At 35.5% G+C, this 20,440-nt stretch overlaps 1 protein-coding gene across 2 annotated transcripts in view; it reads left to right on the top strand.

The window, feature by feature from the left end:
* The window catches only part of TBC1D8B (TBC1 domain family member 8B), a 72,386-nt gene that overhangs the window by 48,423 nt on the left and 3,523 nt on the right, over positions 1 to 20,440 (top strand). For both annotated transcript variants that reach the window (XM_084788776.1, XM_084788777.1), the window contains 10 exons: positions 6,824 to 6,941; positions 8,543 to 8,828; positions 10,052 to 10,181; positions 10,724 to 10,822; positions 13,393 to 13,461; positions 13,616 to 13,856; positions 14,811 to 14,876; positions 16,716 to 16,799; positions 18,094 to 18,150; positions 19,916 to 20,013. In XM_084788776.1, coding sequence (XP_084644902.1) covers positions 6,824 to 6,941; positions 8,543 to 8,828; positions 10,052 to 10,181; positions 10,724 to 10,822; positions 13,393 to 13,461; positions 13,616 to 13,856; positions 14,811 to 14,876; positions 16,716 to 16,799; positions 18,094 to 18,150; positions 19,916 to 20,013 — 1,248 coding nt within the window. The remainder of the gene's footprint in view (positions 1 to 6,823; positions 6,942 to 8,542; positions 8,829 to 10,051; positions 10,182 to 10,723; positions 10,823 to 13,392; positions 13,462 to 13,615; positions 13,857 to 14,810; positions 14,877 to 16,715; positions 16,800 to 18,093; positions 18,151 to 19,915; positions 20,014 to 20,440) is intronic.

The following is a 20,440-nucleotide window of genomic DNA, read 5'->3' as shown; positions in this document are numbered from 1 at the left end:
GGCTCAAACTCCTTTCCCAGCTGATTTAATCAACCTGGCTTCTCTCTGAGCCCCTGCATTTTCCTACTTGCCAGCAATCTGCTCTGATCTTCCGGCTCCTTCTCATTCTCTGCACAGTCTATCCTCACAAGCTCAGGTCTAGCTTGTTCTCCCATTCATCTCTGTAAAACTCTCCAGGTAAAACTGCCTTGTCTCTCCTCACTCTGCACTGCTCCCTTAAGTACTTACTCTTTCCTTTCTCTTCTCTTGGGAGTTGGGAGTATCCTATTCTGTCAGATCTTTGAATGATTTGTCACCCTTTCTGCCACTCAAGGCATGCTGGTACAAGCCTTGACTTCAGCTTTTCTTTACATGAAACTTGCTCTATACTGAACTGGCCTTGAATTCAAATCTGCTTGACTCTGTCTCCTGAATTAAAGGCCTGTTTGTATTCTGACCAGATAGATCACTCAGCCTAGAAGGTCTTTGGATGTGATCACTTGCCAGAGCGGCCATGTTCTGAATTAAAATTTCTCTACAATTTTGTATAGATCAATCTTGTCTTCTTTAGCTTTGCTGCACTTACATTAGTTCTAGGAGAGAGTTTGTGGGTTTCTTGCATGTTTCAATATATGATATCATAGAATCTAAATAATGACATTTTTCTCCATTCCAATCTGAATGCTGTTCTTTCTTACCTAAATGGATAACCTGCAATATATGTTAAATAGAATTGTTAATACGATTATTTTACTTTTTGAGGTGCTGTCTCATTATTGCCTAGTCTTACCTAGTTCTCCTGGGCTTCAGTAATTCTCTCATTCTGACTCTTGTGCAGCTGGGACTACACTTGTATCCCAGCACACCTGGCATGATAGTTGTCTTTAAAATGAATATTCTAGTCTTGTTATTTGTCTTAGAAAGAAGCAGTCTTCTGTCATAAAGTGGACAGTTAATTATAGAGGGTTTTGTGTAAATTATCAGGAATTTCTTTCACATTTTGTTTGGGGATTTGTTTAACGTGAGAAAGCGTATAGATGCTGAGCTCAGTGAAGTACACCCCTAACCCAAACACTCGGAGGCTAAGGCAGGGGATCTTAAGTTCAAGTCCAGCCTGGGCTGCATAGTGAGACTCTGTCTTAAAAAGCAAAACAGGAGGAATGGGAGGATACAAGGGATGGGATAACCATTGAGATGTAATTTGTTTTTTTTTTTTTTTTTGAGACTGAATTCTATTTTTATTTTTATTTTTTTTTTGATTTTTTTAAATTAATTTATTCATATTACATCTTGATTGTTAGCCCTTCCCCTGTTTCCTCCCATTCCTCCCTCCCTCCCACTTCCCCCCTTCTCCCCTCCCCTATGTCTGTGATTGAGAGAGACTTCTTCCCCCTATGTATGCTCTAAGATTATCGAGTCTCTTCTTGGTAACTTGCTATCCTTCTTCTGAGTGCCACCAGGCCTCCCCATCCAGGGGACATGGTCAGAAAAGGGGCACCAGAGTTCACGTGAGAATCAGATCTCACTCTCCACTCAACAGTGGAGAATATCGTGTTCGTCGGCTAGGTCTTGGTAGGGGTTCGAAGTTTACTGCCTATTTCTCCTTGGCTGGTGCCTTAGTTTGAGGAGGACCCCAGGACCCAGATCTGCCTGTCATAAAGTTCTTCTTGTAGGTTTCCAGGACCCTGTGGGTCCTATTATTTCCCCATTCTTCCATGTTACTCTCGCCTAAAGACTCAATAGGATGTCCTCTCCTCTGACCCACTTTCTTGGTAAGTAAGGTTTTTCATGGGACGTATCCCTTGGACTATGTCCCTCAGTAGAAGAATGGACTAAGAAACTATGGTACATTTACACTATGGAGTATTACTCAGCTATTAAAAACGAGGAATTCCCGAAATTTGTGGACAAATGGATTGACCTAGAAATTATCATAATGAGTGAGTTCACCCAGAAGCAAAAAGAGACAAACGAGATGTAATTTGAATAAATGAATAAAATAAAATTTAAAAAAGAAATAAGAAAAAATAAAATAAAATAACAGGAAAAAAGCAAAACAGGAAAAAAGGGATTATAATTTAATTGCAACATTGCTCCTTTCCCTTTCCTCTCTCTGGAGCCCTCACATTAAACCCCTTTCTACTCTCCTTCAAATTCATGGCCTCTATTTTTCACTACTTGTTATTGCTTAGATATATGTATATACATACATATATTCCTAAATATAACCCATTCAGTCTATATAATGATACTTGTATGTATGTTTTCAGGGCTGACCATTCGGCACTGGAGAACCAGTTGATATACTCTTCCCTGGAGAAGGCCACCTCTCTTGTTCCCAATTTCCTTAGCTGCCTGTAGTTCTTTGTGTAAGGTTGAGGCCTCATGAAATTTTGTCAAATAATTTTTCATTGTATCCATTGATATTATCATGGGTTTTTTATTTAAATGACATTTTTCATTGATTGGTTTTCATATTTGCACTACTCTTGCATTCCCATTATAGACCCTATTTGCTCTTAGTATATGATATTTTCGTAAGCTCTTGAGCTTGATTTCTTATTATTGTGTCAAGGACTTTACATTCATATTCACAAAATACATTGATATGTAGTGGTCTTGTAATATCTTTATCTAATTTTGGTGGCAGGATTTCTTAGAATGAGATGAATTAGGTTTCTTCCTCCTAGGTTTTACATCGTTTGTGAAGGACTGGTGTTACTTCTTTAAATGTTTAGCAGAATGTGCCAATAAAGCCATCTGTTCTTCATTTCCTCTGTAGGAAGTATTCCATTACTAATTCAGTCTCTTATTCTATCTCGATTCTGACTTTTCTTTCCCCTGGAACTGAATTTTGTAGTTAGCATTTTTAAAAGAAAGTTGCCCATTTGGCTCAATTTTTCAACATAAAGTTGTTTACCACATTCTTTATATTTTTGTAATAATATTTGTATGTTACCTTTTTTCATATAGTAATAGTTTGAGTTCACCCTCTTGTTTTTATCTTTTTGGTTAAGTTACCGAAATATATGGAAGGTATTTGTTTTGTTTTGTTGTTTGTTGATTGGTTTGTTTGTTGGTTGGTTGGTTGGTTTTTTGAGACTGGGTTTTTCTGTGTGACAGCTCCGGCTATCCTGGAACTCTCTTTTTAGACCAGGATGGCCTCCAACTCCCAGAGATCTGCCTAAATCTGCCTCCAATGTGCTAGGATCAAAGGCATGCAACCACCACAACCAGACAAGATATGTAGTTTTTAAGAGTATTGTTTTAAAAATATTTTTGGTGGGCCTAACTTATTTGTTGCAATTACTTTTTAAATACATGTTTCCATTAGTCCTTTGAAAACTTTATAGAACAAGTTTCAATCACATTTACCCTCCCTGCTCCAACTCTTCCCAGATTCACTCTTTTTACCTTCCCACCCAATTTTGTGTTCTTTTTCCTTCCCTTCCCCATCAAGAACAATTTGTGCTGCCTAAATATTCTTGGATGGATGACTTTCCACTAGAGTTTGGTAGACATGTTAAAGGCTGCATTCATAATGAAAACTGACCCTTCCGATTTGCCAGTAACTCCTTAGTTAGGAATGGCACTTTGTTCCCAACCATCTTTTCCATGGCATTTGGTCTGGCTTAAGCTTGCATAGGTCTTATACATGCTGTAACAACCACTGTGAGTTCATATTTGCAGATGTCCTGCTGTATCCAGAAGAATACACCTTGTAGTTGTTCCTTGTAGTTGTTCACCACATCTGGCTCTTTTTTTGAAATTTTTTATTAATTTATTCATATTATATCTCAGTGGTTATCCCATCCCTTGTATCCTCCAATTCCTCCCTCCCTCCCACTTTCCCCTTACTCCCCTCCCCTATGACTGTGACTGAGGGGGATTACTTCCCCCTGTATGTTCTCATAGGGTATCAAGTCTCTTCTTGGTAACCTGTTATCCTTCCTCTGAGTGCCACCAGGTCTGCCCATCCAGGGAGCGTAGTCAAATATGAGGACATTCTTCACAGTTGAGTGGAGAGTGGGGTCTGACTTTCACACATACTCTGGTGCCTCATATTTGACCACATCTGACTCTTACACTTGTTCTTTCCCCTTCTTCTGCACTGACCTCTGAGCTTGTGGGGTAGGAAGTTCAGTATGTAGGTTCCAGGGAAGCTTGAACGTTATATAGTCTCTTATTATTTATACTTTGCCTAGTTGTGGCTCTTTATGTTCATCATCACCTATTGCAAACAGTTTCTCTGATAGAGGTTAGGAGATACCTTAATGTGTGGGTATGATGACATCAGTAGGAGTTGGCTTAATATTATGCTCATTTAGCAAAATAATAGTAGTAGGTTCTCTCCTAGGAGCTATGATCTCTCTAGCTATAGGTTCCTGGCTTGATAATGATGCCAGAAAGGAGTCTCATTTTGTGGAGTGGGCCTTAAATATAATCAGAAAGTGGTTGGTTATTTCCACATTTGTACCACTGTTGCACCAATGGGGAAATACCTTGCAAGCTCAGCCATTATTATAGTTCACAGCTATGTAAGACTGATAATGATGAATTTTCTTTTCTTTTTCTTTTTCTATTCTCTACCACTTTATTCTTGCCAAAAGTCCAAAAATTAGCCAGTGGTTAGAGATTCACCTTTCTCTTCCTTAGCATATATACAGGCTATAACACAGCTCAGTAATACAGTACGTTCCAAGCATGCATAAAGCCTTGGCTTTTATACCAAGCACCTCAGAAAAAGTATTCATAAAGCTATAAATATGCCTAAAGCAACATACATGGATATGCTAGAGGTTTTCAAAGCCCCAGATTTTCTTCAAATGTTTTTATTAATTTCTTGTTTGGCCCATCTGTTACCCATTGCCTCAGGCAGCTACATGCTCAATAGCTACTACCTCTGTTTACATTTTTGCATATGGACTTTATTTATTTATTTATAATAAACTACATACAGTTATGAAACAATGTGACAAGCCGTATGTAAAAGCTACATTCAAAATGTTTAGCTCATTTGTATTTGGCAATCTTGAAGAAAATACTGTCTATTCTAAGTAGGTGAGTCTAAATTTTTGTAACAATCATTTTCTGTCATATCTTGTATTTATCAACTTAAAAGCAACTTTCTTGACCTTAAATCATTTCCATAAATCCTAAACAATTTAAGCCTAACCAAAGCTTTAACTATCTAGTCTTCAACCCTGTCAGAGACTTGAGAAGGAATAAAAGTATTCCTTCCTAGCCAGGTGGTGGTGGTGCACACCTTTAATCCCAGCACTTGTGAGGCAGAGGCAAGTGGATCTCTGTGAATTTGAGGCCAGCCTAAACTACAGAGTGAGTTTCAGGACAGTCAGAGCTGTTACACAGAAAAACCCTGTCTCAAAAAACCAAAATATAAAATAAAATAAAATTTAAAAAATAAAATAAAATTATTCCTTAATTAGGAAGTGCAGGCAAGCAGCTTCCAAAACTAAGAGATGACAGAGACAGTTACTGCCTGGTCAGTCACCCATTCTTTCTCTATAATGTTGGAGCATCCTCTTCAGTCTTCTGGACCATTGTATCTGGCAGAGAACATTGTGAATCATGAAGTACAAAGGGCTTGCTTACCCTGTCATGGCAGAGCTTGGCAGTCAACTCAGCCTGCATCCAAGTCTTGTCCATTTTAGACATCATATTTTCTTTAGAGAGAGCTGGGACATTTTTTCCCAGTGGCTAGCTTGCCATTAATCTTCGTTGAGATAACCTTAAGGGTGTTGCCAAGAGGCTGACATGTCTCAAGTCAAAAAGTCCTTAAATATCTTTAAATGACATATTCTGTGGGTCTCTGAAGTTTTTGAGGACCCTCTATTTATATTTACATAGTGTATAATCATATATATCTATATACCTATCTGTCTGTCTGTCTGTCTATCTATCTATCTATCTATCTATCTATCTATCTATCTATCTATCTTATCTATGTATCATAAATCTGAATAGACAACCATTGCTTATTCCCAGATATTTAATATCTGTTCAACCTAGAATGTATATTTCTTTATCTAAACTAATGTCTGACATGACCATTAGTCTGATTATTTTTAACAAACACTCCTGAGAAAAGACTTTTGTACTAGATGAGCTCTCTGTTAGATCAAGTAAAGATAGCTTTATAACTGAAGTCTTCCAGAGGAGTATAAGACAGATTGACTAATGACGCCCTTGATAAATGGTATTTTGAAAGAGTTTCTTTCTGTCCCCTTCAGTATAAGCAGAAATTTAGGTACCAACTGAAATGGAAAAGAACAAATATATCTTTTTTAAAAACCCTATTTTGTTAGTAGAAACTTTAGGAATTGAGTCAATATTGCATGTACCAGATAACAAGATTCTACAGTTATGAAAATTGGAATAACTAAAATGACAAAGTATTTAATAAGGGGTGATGTTTTGTTTTGTGCATAGTGAAAAATGATTGATTTGATGTCCAATAGTTATAGGTAGTTTGTTTTCTCCAATATTTAGGTATCATTCATGATTATGTGTTTTGTTTTAAAAACTCATAATAATTAAGATTTTTACCCCTTTGAAATCAGCCTAATTAGATTTTGTTTATTGTGTTTTGTATCAATGATGTTACTGTTTCATTTCCCTTTAATATTACTATGTAAAATACCTGACTAGCAAATGTTAGCCTGATTGTACATTGCTTTGTTTTGGACTAGCTTCAAGTCCCTATGTTGCCATTATTATTTACTCACTTGTCATTATTGCTATCGAAAAGTTCTATATTTGAAGAAGAAATACCGTTATTCCCTGAGCAATATTCACTTCTTTATTTCTTTCCTATGAAATTTAGGCGATGAACATTTTGACTTCAGTATTGCTTCTATATGCAAAAGAAGAAGAAGCTTTTTGGCTTCTGGTTGCTGTGTGTGAACGAATGTTGCCTGATTATTTTAATCGTCGAATCATTGGTAAAAACAAATACAAAAATATACATTATCTACACATAAATGCTGACTTAATCTATTTTGCTGCTATCACTAAAAGGCACAGGTGGTAATTTATAAAAAAAAATAGACATTTATCTTAACTAGTGGTTCTAGAGGCTTGGAAGTCCAGGAGCATTTGCTCAGCATGTTGTCAGGGTCTTATTGCATTACAGTAATGTGGCATGGGATATCACATGGCCAGACAGGTCAAGTACACTAGAATTAGCTTACTTTTTTAAAAATAACAAAACCACTTCCATTATAACTCACTAATCCATGAATCAAGTAATCTGTTTATTAAGGCAGTGACCCAATCACTTCTGAAAGGTCCTAACTCCAAATACTATTAATATATGAATTGACTAGTGCGACATTTTTTCAACCACAGAAGACTTAGTCTTTTCTAAACGGTTTTAATGTCTATTGTCTATTTGGTGTGAGAGTGGTCTTATTTGTGGATTTGGGGGCAGAGTGTTTGTTTGTTTCTTGAGACAAGGTCTGGCTAGCTCAGGGTATGTAGCTCCCACTAGCAGTCCACTAGTCTCTGCCTCCAAAGTGCTGAGATCACAGACATTTACTATATGCCTGGCTTCTTATCTGTTAAATTACCAAACTGAAAAGTTGGTAAGTTAGATTGAGAAAGACAGAAAGCGCAAGCAATATCAAAATGTCACATTTTTTTGATGCTCTTGGGCAAAGAGCTTCTGATACTGAATGTGTAGTTGGAAATACATTTTATATGTTCCTTTTTTTTAAATTAAGGACCTTGTCTGCTCTGTAATGAAAGGGAAAATTATTTAAGTTTATAAATACTATATTGTCAAAATAATGATTTGAGACATCTAGAACTACTAAGGAAAATTTTAATAGTTTCTTGATAGGGGCAGATTTTAATCAGCTTAAAGTTTCCATATTTATGTGAGTTTACATATAAAAAGAATGGAATTTTATTTTAATCTATTATAATTTATGCAGATTACATCCAGGTTGATATCCCTTTGCTTGTATCTTCCCATTCCCACCCTCCCTTTGTTAATTGTGTGATACCTTTAGCAATCAAATATATAAAGATCCCCTGTTTAAACACTTATATGTAATCTGTTCTTTGTACCTTCATAAACTTTCCATACTGTGCCTACGTCTTGATTTATGTTGTCTTTTGCTATAATTATGTGTGCATTTATCTTTATCCCTACTCAATATTGAATTCTTTTAGGACTAAGGATGTAGCTCAGTGATGGCATGTTTGCCTCGTATGCGCAGGCCCCGAGTTACATGCTACCACCACAAAAAATATTAAATTCTTTGAAGGTGAGCCCACATCATTAATTACAGTATCTAGTACATGTCTCTGACTGTAAGAAGGACTCAGGAACCCTTCAAATGAATAGAAATTGAGTTTCTCAAGTGTCTTTAGGTACATGACACTCAACTAGCAGTTGCAGAGATGTGAAAATTATGGGATAGGACTAATGGCCTCCTATTTGGAGGAAGTGAGATGAGCTCTACCTGGAAGCTAATGAAATCACAAAGAAAGCCTTTTAGAAGGTGGTAGTTTTAAAACTTGTTTTGACGCTTTTCAGGTGCCTTGGTGGATCAGGCAGTGTTTGAAGAACTTATCAGGGATCACCTTCCTCAGCTGACAGATCACATGACCGATATGACCTTCTTTTCCTCGGTTTCTCTCTCATGGTTCCTCACACTTTTCATTAGCGTGCTACCTATCGAAAGTGCAGTGAATGTGGTGGACTGTTTCTTCTACGATGGAATAAAGGCCATTTTACAGCTGGGATTGGCAATCCTTGACTATAATTTAGACAAACTCCTGACGTGTAAAGACGATGCTGAAGCTGTGACAGCATTAAACAGGTACTAGAAGGACTGTAGTGTTTAAATCTGGAGGTGGGTGGGGAGATGGATTAGCAACTGAGAATGTTGGCTCCTATCCCAGATGAGTTCAGTTCCCAGCAGCCGTGACAGGCTGCTGTCCAGCTCCAGGGGACTCAATAGCCTCTTCTGGCCTCCATGGGCACCTCAACATGTGTGATATGTAGACACACTTACACATGAGCGGAATTTTTAAATCTTTAAATCCAATGGAGATCTGAGAGATTACATCATTCCGTCTGCTTGGTTTACCAGTAAAGAGACTGAGCCTTAGAAACTTCACACATCCGAACATGGGGGTAACAATAGGGATGTAATGTGAATAAACTGTTTTTAATTTTTTTTTAATTTAAAGGAAAGAAACTTCACACAATTTGTTCTAAGTCACAGAGCTAGTTGGGAGAAAAAGCCAGGCCCAGAGTGCTGTCCTTTGTCTTTAAATAGAATGTGACAAAAGTAAGTCACTTTGGTGTGAAGATTTAGGTTCCTTACCCATTGGTGTTAATAGCATTAATTCAATAAGCCGTAGCATTAATAATTCTACTTGAAGCTAGAATGTGTCTATATAGAAAGTAATCCGAGGGGAAAAGAGCGAGTTAGTAACATTAAAGTATTCAGTGGAGAAAATTAGCCTGGTTTCCCGTTGTTATCAGTCAAGTAGGTTGAACTTTATTTTCCTGTAGGATTTTGTATGAATGCTACTTTGTATTGGAGCACATGGGTTTTGGTATATAGAGAGGTATATGCATATATTTCTATGAGTTAAATGGATGCAAATTAATTGGCAGCTGTTATAATGCTTCCTCAAACTCTGTTCTGTACAGAATAAAATCGACACCTCCCTTTGGCCTTCAGAACTCTAAGATAAGGCCTCAGTTTTCCTTTTCAAAACTTATTTCCCCTTTCAAGCCTCCACAGACCTGATATTCATTCCCTTCTGAATGGGCTTGGGGTATTTGCTGAATATGTGCTGAACCTGTTCACTTCGTTCATGTTCTTTCTCACTCCCAAAGTAACTGCATCTAATTCCTTCCCCCGACTTTGCTAATTCCCAACTATCTTGAGATTCTTCTTCTTCACACACCTTTCCTTGTGTTCTCAGTTAAAATTGACCTCTGACGGACTTGGGTGACATTAGCTGTGGTTTTCTCTGTTACAACTATTTTACTTTCACTGATTCTTACATTATTGTCTCTTTGGGGTAGGTTCTTTGACAATGTCATTAATAAGGATAGCCCATTGCCTTCAAATGTTCAGCAGGGTTCAAATCTCAATGATGAAAGAAACAGTCATACTAAAGTGGATATTACAGATTTGATTAGAGAGTCCAATGAGGTAAGTTTTTATATCATAAATATGATTATGTAACATATTTAATATTTATAAATAATTGCATGGCATACATATATATTAAGAATAAGATAACAAGTCAAACAAAGAACAACTTAAAAATATAAATTATACAATTGGGTTCTGTGAATTGATCCTAGCTTGTATAACTTCCTCTGCCGCAATTTGTTTTTCATTAAATGAGACTAAATTCACTTGCTTTCACAAATGATGACTGCTTTTAAATATAGACCAATATATAAAAGTAGTTCTCTTACAGACTAAGATTTTTTTACCAATGTTCTCAGTCAAGACACATAGTAGATACAAATTTCTACAATGAACATTATATACATACATACATACATACATACATACATACATACATATATACATACATGGGGATGAAAATGTGCCGTCACTAAACAGATCAGGAAAATAGCTAGAAATAGAATCAAGGCCTCAGAGAATTGAGTCTGATGAAATTCAATTGTAAGAGAAGTGGATATTTATTATGAATGAGTATCCACTAAAATCATTTCTTGCAGAAATATGGTAGTATTCGCTACGAAGATATACATAGCATGCGCTGTCGAAATAGGTTGTATGTGATACAGACCCTGGAGGAAACAACAAAGCAGAATGTGGTAAGTACCCACCCTGTGGGGGAGAACCCTGAACTAACTTTTCTTGAACTTCTTTTAAAATTCCATGTGAATAAAATGAAAAAAAAAAGGCCAGGCATGGTGGCGCACGCCTTTAATCCCAGCACTTGGGAGGCAGAGGCAGGCAGATCGCTGTGAGTTCGAGGCCAGCCTGGTCTACAAAATGAGTCTAGGACATCCAGGGCTACACAGAGAGACCCTGTCTCAAAAAACCAAAAAAATAAAATAATGAATAAAAGGCTCAACTTTAGGGCTAGGCTCTGCCTTAGCTTGCCTCATTGTTAATTTCTAGAGGAGAAATGTTTTCTTCTGGCTGAATGGTTGTGTTTACTTCGACATATTTTGTATCATTTGGCCTTCAACATTACTGAGAAACAGAACTGAATGCTATGATGTAGGCATTTAGCAACACACATATGTGGCATGCTGCTTCAGTAAGAATAGCTTGGCTGGACAGATGGCTCAGTCAGTGGTTAAGAACATGCTCTTCCAGAGGACCCAAGTTTGGTTCCTAAAACCCGGATCTCGCCCCTTACAGCTGCCTACACCTCTAGCTATAGTGAATCCAGCACCCTTCTCTGACCGCCACAGGTATTGCACTCAAATGCACAAATCCACACATGCACATATACACATAATTAAAACTTAATCTAAAATGTAAAAAATTAGCTGACCCTCATAATAGTCAGTGTTTCTAGTAAATATTATTTCTCTGTGATACCTAAAGGAAAATTTAAAGGGTAAAAAACAGAATCCAGGGGACTGGAGAGATGGCTCAGAGGTTAAGGGCATTGACTCTTCCTCCAGAGGTCCTGAGTTCAATTTCCATGGCGGCTCACAACCATCTATAATGTGATTTGATGCCCTCTTCTGGCCTGTAGGTGTATGTGCACCAGAGCACTGTATACATAATAATAAATAAATCTTTTAAAAAAACAGAATCCAGTCTTAAAATATTTCTATGGTTCCTTAGGTAGCTGCTAAGATTGTTTTCCTCTAGGCAGTGAGATGATTAGATCACTGATCCCAAGAAGAAAAGCTTTACCTTGCCATTTATAGTGCTCTATATGGTTTGATATTTTTATCATTATGATTTATTGTTTTATAAAACTCCTCACTTAAAAACTGGGTCCTCAGAGATACCATCTTGGATAAGTTTTCTGAAGATCCTAGGTTTAGGTTTCAGTTAAATAATTCAGAAATATTATGTGACATAAGACAGAGAACCTTTGCTTTTGCTTCTAAATAGTAACTTAAAATATAGTTACATGTTTATTACAGATAATTAAAGAATTACAGAAACATTTTAAATATGAGGTTTTCTTACACCACAAATAACTATCCTACAATGATTCAGATATCCTTTTACATGTAATATTATAAAATATATGCATGTCGGTGGGGAGAGAGCATGTAGGTTTTAAAAATGAGATCACACATTATACCAGCCACTCAAATACATGAGGATCATTCTATATAAAAGCAATTAAATCTAGCTCATTTTAGTGCACAAAATAGTACACCATGATAAAATTCTTTGAGAATTTCATATAATGCATTTTAATTATATTCATCCCCCTCCACCAGCTCCTCCCACGTTCTTCTCCCAATGAATAAATGTAATAAAAAAATTTAAAGGATAATACATAGATAGATATGGAAGTCATTAAGGTACTCATCATATAGATTGCAACATTTAAAACCTATTAACTAAATTTCCTAAGTGTTATACAAATATATATGTATGTATAAAATAATTGAGGTAACAGACAATTCTCTTGGAAAACACATCACCAAAATTAACTCAAATGTACAAGAAATGTGAATGCTAATGCTTAGATCAGTTTTGTTTATGTCACATAATAGATTTTGTAGTAAACTCATGTTTTTCTGTGCTTTATCTTACATGGGAGTTATCCATTATTAGAAAGTGTGAGGAAAAAAGATTATAAAACCTTTTGGGTCTGCAGATTTCTGGTGAGAGTAGCTCTTTGGTCATCATTTTTGTTTTGTTTATTCAATTTTCTTATACATTTGAGTTAAATTTTTATAATATTTATTCATTGGGGGGTTACTCTAATGTGCCATAGCATCCATATAGAAGTCAGAGTACAAATTATGACATTTGGTTCTCTCCATCTGCATGGGTGCCTGAGATTGAACTCAGGCCATCAATTTTGGTAGCAACTGCCTTTATCTTGTCCATCTCTATCTTAGCCATCTTGTCTGCTTATATATTATATTTCCTTCTTATTGATGTTTATTCATAATATCTTTTATTACACTCAAACCTATTTTGCTTTTTCAATTAATCAACAAAGTATTAAGAAACAATCTAATACTATATAGTACACTAAAGTCAAATAGTTATATCAGAAACAATGTCAATTCAACAGTTAAGAACAATCAAGAAATAACTTGGCTATTATTAATAGAGCTGTAATAAAAATTGATGTATAGTTTCTTCCTAGTAGAGGAAAACTAAGTGAATTCAAAGACAGACTTTCTAAACAGGAATATTATGGTCTAAATTGTTTTTAATCTTTTTAAAGTTACGTGTTGTATCACAAGATGTGAAAATGAGCCTTCAAGAATTGGATGAACTTTATGTCATTTTTAAGGTACGGTAGTTCCTCTTTGATGAAAACTGATCTTTTAACAGAATTTTTATCACAATTACTCTTAAATATTGTTATGTTTTAACAGATATGTTTAAAAGAAATGCTTTACTTTTTTCTGATTTAATGACTTTCCTCTTTTATTTGTTTCTGATAGAAAGAGCTGTTTATATCTTGTTATTGGTATTTGAGTTGTCCAGGATTGCAGCACCATGACCCGAGCCTGTCATATTTGGAACAGTATCAGATTGACTGCCAACAATTCAGAGTATTGTATCACTTGCTGAGTCCCTGGGCTCATTCTGCAAACAGAGACTCACTAGCTTTATGGACGTTCAGATTGTTGGATGAGAACTCTGACTGCCTTATAAACTTCAAAGAATTCTCCTCTGCAATTGGTAGGCTGATGCCCTTCAACTTTCTAAAGCAAAACATAAATATCTTCCCTACCTCCAAAAACCATTTTATCCTGCTGCCTATTACTGCTAGTTTGGGCAGATGTTTCACTCTGGATTATATTACATTCAGGTTTAGTAATTGTGGGGCTTTTTAAAATATGTTTGTTGTTAAACCTATGCATAATAGTCTTTTTATGATTTTTTAATTTTATATGCATTAGTGTCTTGCTGTATGTATGTCTGTGGGAGGGTGTTAGATCCCCAGGATTTGGAACTACAGAGAGTTGTGAACTCGATAGAGGTGCTGGGAATTGAACCTGAGTCCTTCGGAAGAGCATTCAACGCTCTTAACCATGGAGCCATCTCTCCAACCCCACATATCGATCTTTTGGCCCCTAACCCTCTCAAAGAAGCAAGCTGTTAGTTGTGGATGTTTTAATGCTTTAACAGGAAGGAATAAAATGCCCAGGAATATACACCAGATATATAGATGCAACAAAAGGATTTCTCCTTGGGTAAAAATCTATCCATTTGTCTAGATAAGTGATTCAGGAATACCAAACAAATGAGTTGTGCCTAGAGTTGATATGTTATAGGTTTTGTCCCTTTGTTTTTCATTTTCCTCCCACACTAAAATGAGTTCTCTTCACAGATTATCTCAAAGAGCAGTTCTTTCCTCAAATGAATTGTAAGGCTTCATTCAAAATGAAAGGGAAATAGGAGGGCGGAAGAAAGGAGCTAGCAAAGAGAGCACCGTTATTCCCCTAGTGGACTGTTTTGCTTATGTGCCTGAACGAAACAATCTGGCTGATTAAGTAGTTGTTTAACTATTAGCTTAAGAAACACAATGTTTTGAAGCCTAATTCCTGGCTACTGTTCGTGTCTTAATCACTTTAGTTGAAATTGCTTAAATATTTAGATACATGATTTTTCTAATTGAATTTTATTGAACAGATATAATGTACAATGGAAGCTTTACTGAGAAGCTTAAGCTGCTTTTTAAGCTGCACATTCCTCCAGGTAAGAGGATAACAGTCTTCCAAGGTATATAGTAAGGATTCATTCCATTGTAACAGGCATCATTACACATATAATTCCATTCTAACAAACTAAGATAATCTTCCATGTGACACGAGGCTATTGTTTTACTATAGCCCTCAAGTAATATCATAAGCATTTTTGCTGATGTAGATATAGATGGAATGAAATCCATGGGAGAGATTCTGTATAACAGGTGGATCCTCAGTTTCTTATTAGGCAATTACTTGTTCATATATGTATGTATGCATGTATGTGGTTTGATATAGGGTCTCAGTCAATATGTATCCCAGGCTGACTTCAGCCTCAGAAGTGCAAAGATAGCAGGCATGTGCCACCATGCCTGGCTAGCTAACTCTTAAATGATAGCTTGTACAAGAAATTATGTCTCATTGAAATATTGGGACAATATTTCATTGTCATTGACATTAGAATAGAGATCCACTTTAGGCAGATTACCAAACTTGCAGATGGCATAAATTATTCAGAATACAGGACCAGACAGCAGGTGTAATAGATATTTACAAAAGGAAACCGAGCAGAGGCTATGGAACTGAGCATGTGCTATGTATGTCATGATGTTCACTTTATACCCAATGTCAACCTTAGGCCTCCACACAATACACGGGCACATGAGTGAGCATGTGTATAACCACACGCATTATAAAATATATGTTATGTGCACTCCCTTATTTTAGCCTCACAATTTGTGAAAGATTATATTCTCCTTCCAGTTTTCACAAAAAAGGAAGCTGAGGCTTGGGGAGATTCAAGTATGTGCCAAATAGCACATAGTTGATATGAGAGCCATCTGACTCCAGAGCTCTTGTATTCCATTCTGCTATACCTCCTCAAAGTTACCATGCCCTTCCCAGTTCTCATCAAGTTTTTCTCCACTGACCTTGAGAAAATTACTTCCAACACATCTCTACTCTGAATAGAATATTGCAAAAAGTAGCCTGGATTGGGTAGTTCATAAAATCAAATAACACCTCATATTTTGTCTAATGCTTTCCCTGGATTCCTTTTAAAGCTTCTTAAAGGCTTTTTGGGTTAGGAAGGAGTCACTATTTAGCAGACAAAATCCTAAAAACATCTTTTATCCTTCAAACACTCAAATGAAAATGCAGAATTAAAAACAAAAAGCAAACCTCATAATAATTGAATTATAAGAATAATTTTATTATTAAGTTAGGTTATCATTTGAATGTTTAATTTTTCCATCTCTTGCATTGTTGGTAGAGGGACTGAAGGTAGGAATATTAAATAGAATAAAATATCAAATAGTAATTTGTTTCAAATAGTGTTTTAGCTTTATGGTTTCCTTATTAGTGCAGGGGCTTTAAACATGTGGGGATTTCATGTTCAGAAATAATAGAAATTGCAGATTTTTTTCAATGTGTAATGGCTCAGAAATCTACTAAAACAGCAACTAGGTTACCATGATGTATGGCATGTCCTTGACATCAAGTAGACTCAGTGGGCTTTATAAAAGAGCCCATGAAATTAGAAGGGCATAGTGGTAATAGAAGAAATTGCAGGAGAGGCGTGGGGAGATGGAGTTGATCAAAATATAGTATATGAATATATGAAGGTCTCAAGCAATAGAAAGGAAGAAAAGCAAGTAAGAAATCATAGAACTCAGAGTGATCAAATGCTTATGCATGTACAACAGAGAAGAACAATATTATTTCCACATTTCTGTATGTTCATATTTCTTATATACTTCATCTAATTTCCACTCTTCAACTTGTCTGAGCAATAAGAACCATTTCTCTGTCCTTCATGGATAGTAAATGTGATCTGGGTTATGTGTTTCAGCTTATACTGAAGTGATGTCTAAGACTTCTTCAAAGGGCGATGAGCTTTCAACAGAAGAATTACTTTATTTCAGTCAGCTCCAGGGTAAATATTTGATTAAATCTGTAAAAATAAGCTATGCTGTTTTGAGTTGGGTCTTGCTGTATTTCAAACTCTTAGGCTCCAGGCACCATCTTGCCTCGGTCTCCCAGGTAGATGGGACTCTGGACATCTTGATGCCAGGTTACTTGTGGAGATCTGCCTGACTTGAACTCACTGGCTTTTCACATTTTGATACTGTAATCCAGTTAGCATAGCCTGTAGCCTATAAGTATCTGACTGTATTTAACAATTTTTATCCTTGAAACTTTTTATTCAAGTGTTTCAAGCAAAGTATATGCAATATTATTTTGCTTTTAATCGTATCGATGACATTTCTAAGCTGTATCAGAGCATTTTTAAGCTTTGATGAAGGACAGTGAAGCCAAAAGAATCTTTGATGATTTATAGGCCATAGTTCTCATTTAAACAGTGAATACTTCTTTTAAATCAAGTGTAAGCTACAGGGATGAATCTGCTTTTCTGACATAAATCGGAAGTGATAGATGCTTGTGTGTGTCATATGCTTCATTTTCATACATATGTAATGGTCTTTTGGGAGGGTTAGGCTTTTTTTTGAGACAGGGTTCCTCTGTGTGTACCCCTGGCTCTCCTGGACTCACTTTGTAGACCAGGCTGGCCTCGAACTCACAGAGATCTTCCTGGCTCTGCCTTCTGAGTGCTGGGATTAAAGGTGTGAGCCACCACCGCCCAGCGGTATTTAATGGTCTTATAGAGGAAATTTTTCATGTACTCATGTCTGTTTGGTTACTATATATAAAGTGAGCATTACAAAATTCTCAAAAGTCTTCTATTTAAGTTTGGCCACTTAATATATAAGGACACTGAATACAAAAAGAAGTAATTTTAATACAAGGTTTCCCAATAAGTTGTTGCCATACTCGGGACTCATGGCTTGTTTTCAGACTTCTGTTATGTGAGGCGCCTTCCTCATAGTAATAAAAATAATACAACTTAATTTGAATGCAGTCAAATGACGAAACTATCACTCAGAAACAAGTATTAAATTTGATGCATTACCCTCTGGGACCTTTAAAATATTAATATGTAGTATTCTTTTACTATGAGTATTTTTAATAATTTACATTCTATTGTTAGGAGGCCAGGTCACATAAAATAGTTTTGGTGGGTAAAAAAAAACAAAAAACAAAACAAAAAACAAAAAAACAAAAACAAAAACAAAAAAAACCTTATAAGTCTTAGTAAAAAATAACATTTTACTTTTAAAAGATAGCTGTTAAAGGTTTTACAATATGCATTTGCCTTCTTTTCCCTTTAGTTTCCAAGCCTGCAGATGAGAAGGAAACAGAATCAGGAAGAAATAGCCCTGAAAAAGGTACTGTGATAACAATCTAGGAATATAATTCAATTTACTAAGTTATCAATTCTATAAATCAGTGTCAAGGGGAAGGAGGTGGAGTTCTCTAAAGATTTGTCCTGATAAGGTTTTTTTTTGTTACAACATATTAATACAACAAATTGTTATTTCTTCTTGTGATGCTTACATCTCAGAAGTTATAAAGATTCATTAGAAAATGATCCATCTTCATTTTTATTATTTTAAAGATTTTATTTTAATTAGCAAAGTAATAGGTAATCTTTGTGGCAGAAATACAGACAGTATGTAGTCTCCTTACCCCCAGATAAACCTAACCAGAAGTAAAGGCTATAGCATTTTTTGGATATATCCATTTCAGACTTGTATAAATAAACATGTAGACATCTCTCTTTTTAAAGTATCCATAAGCACCGTTCTACTTATTTTATAATACATCATGGATAATTTTCCATGTCTATATATTTACTTTTAACTTTTAATGGAAACAAAACATCTTATGATTTGATTGGAAGATATTTTTTCAATTACTAGCTTGATATTGATGAACAATTAAGATGTTTTCAGTTATTTTCACTACAAACTATGATGCAAAAGAAGTTAACATGGAAATTTCAGAATAATTTCAGAAATATTTCTTTAAAATAAGATAAATGTAAAGAAATATAAGAATATAGAATAAAGTAGTATGTGCACTTGATATTTTGATAGAGACTGAAATCATTCATTTGATGCTCATCATTCAACATTTAAAAATATTTGATTAAAAATAATTGCCGAAGCCAGGCAGTGGTGGTGCACACCTTTAATTTCAGCACTTGGGAGGCAGAGGCAGGTGGATCTGTGTGAGTTCGAGGCCAGCCTGGTCTACAAAGCAAGTCCAGGACAGCCAAGGTTACACAGAGAAAACTCTGACTTGAAAAACTAATAGTAGTAGTAATAATAATTATTATCATCATCATCATCATCATCATTATTATTATTATTATTATTATTATTATTATTATTATTGAAGATCTAGTTGGACATAATTCCTCCAGTACTTTACCCAGTTTTCAAGAATATTTAAATAAGAATTTAAGGATCACAAAATACTATCTTGACTGAATCGTTTAAGCAAATGCATCAATAAGTAGTGTTTTCAATTTTTGAAAAAAAAAGCCACCAATAGCCACTTTCATGTAAGCTTGATATGGAAAAGACTAAGCATGATAGGATATATGGGTATGCCTACATGAAATTGATCATCAGATCAAGTGTGCTGTTTTCATCTAAATATATCATTTTCCTCTTTGCTCATAGTTTTGCTATTCCCCAAGTTTCCCAAAGTAAAAGTTTTGCTCTAAATTAGTCTTTCTCAACCTTTCTAACACTGCAACCCTTTAATACAGCTTATCATGTTGTGGTGACCCCAACGATACAATTATTTTCATTGCTACTTGATACTATAATTTTGTCACTGTTATGAATCATAAAGTAGATATGTGTGTTTTCCAATGGTCATAGGCGACCCCCGGGAAAAGGCTATTTGACCCTCAATGGTGTTGTGACCCACAGGTTGAGAACCACTGGTCTGAATGGAAGTGGAAAGCATCTTCTGAAAGTCAGCAAGGGAGATCCAATCTAAATTCAGATTCTGTCCTGGACTGAAAGAGATGGGCTCTTTGACCTCAGTGAAATATCTTTCAATTTCAGTTATTAGTTTTGAGATATGGAGAAATGTTGTGAGCTGTTCATTATAAAATTGTTTATTTTTTTCATTTAGGCAAAGGAAAAATTGATATTCAAGCCTACTTAAGTCAATGGCAAGATGAGCTTCTCAAAAAAGAAGAAAATATTAAAGATTTACCAAGAATGAATCAGGTATAGAATTTTCCAAGTGAAAATTCTTAATTTTGTATTAATGGGAGTGTATGAAGCCCATGGTCACCAATGACACAAAAGAAAAGGAAAGGAAGGGAAAATAGCTTATATAGTATTATAAAAATTATTTTATCATCTTTATAAGATTCATAAAATCATGAATGAGGTGAACAGAGTTTTAAACTATTTTATACTTTAAACACTTAAATATTTTTAGTGTTTCTAAAGGAAAATTTGTACATATAACATATTTCCAGCACTAACAATATACATGTATCGAGTAGACATTTAGTTGTCTACCAGATGTCAAATCTATTGCTAGTTACTAAGAAAGTCCTAAGACAGATCTCACTTTAGTGTGCAATGATCTTGTATTTGATGCCTCATAAGCAATACCAAGGACTAGTGTAGACATGATATAACTTGA

This window comes from Acomys minous, assembly GCF_964271855.1.
Source record: "Acomys minous genome assembly, chromosome: 7".
Lineage (NCBI taxonomy): Eukaryota > Metazoa > Chordata > Mammalia > Rodentia > Muridae > Acomys > Acomys minous.
Note: the sequence above shows the minus strand (reverse complement) of the source record. Positions and strands in the feature narration are given on the sequence as shown.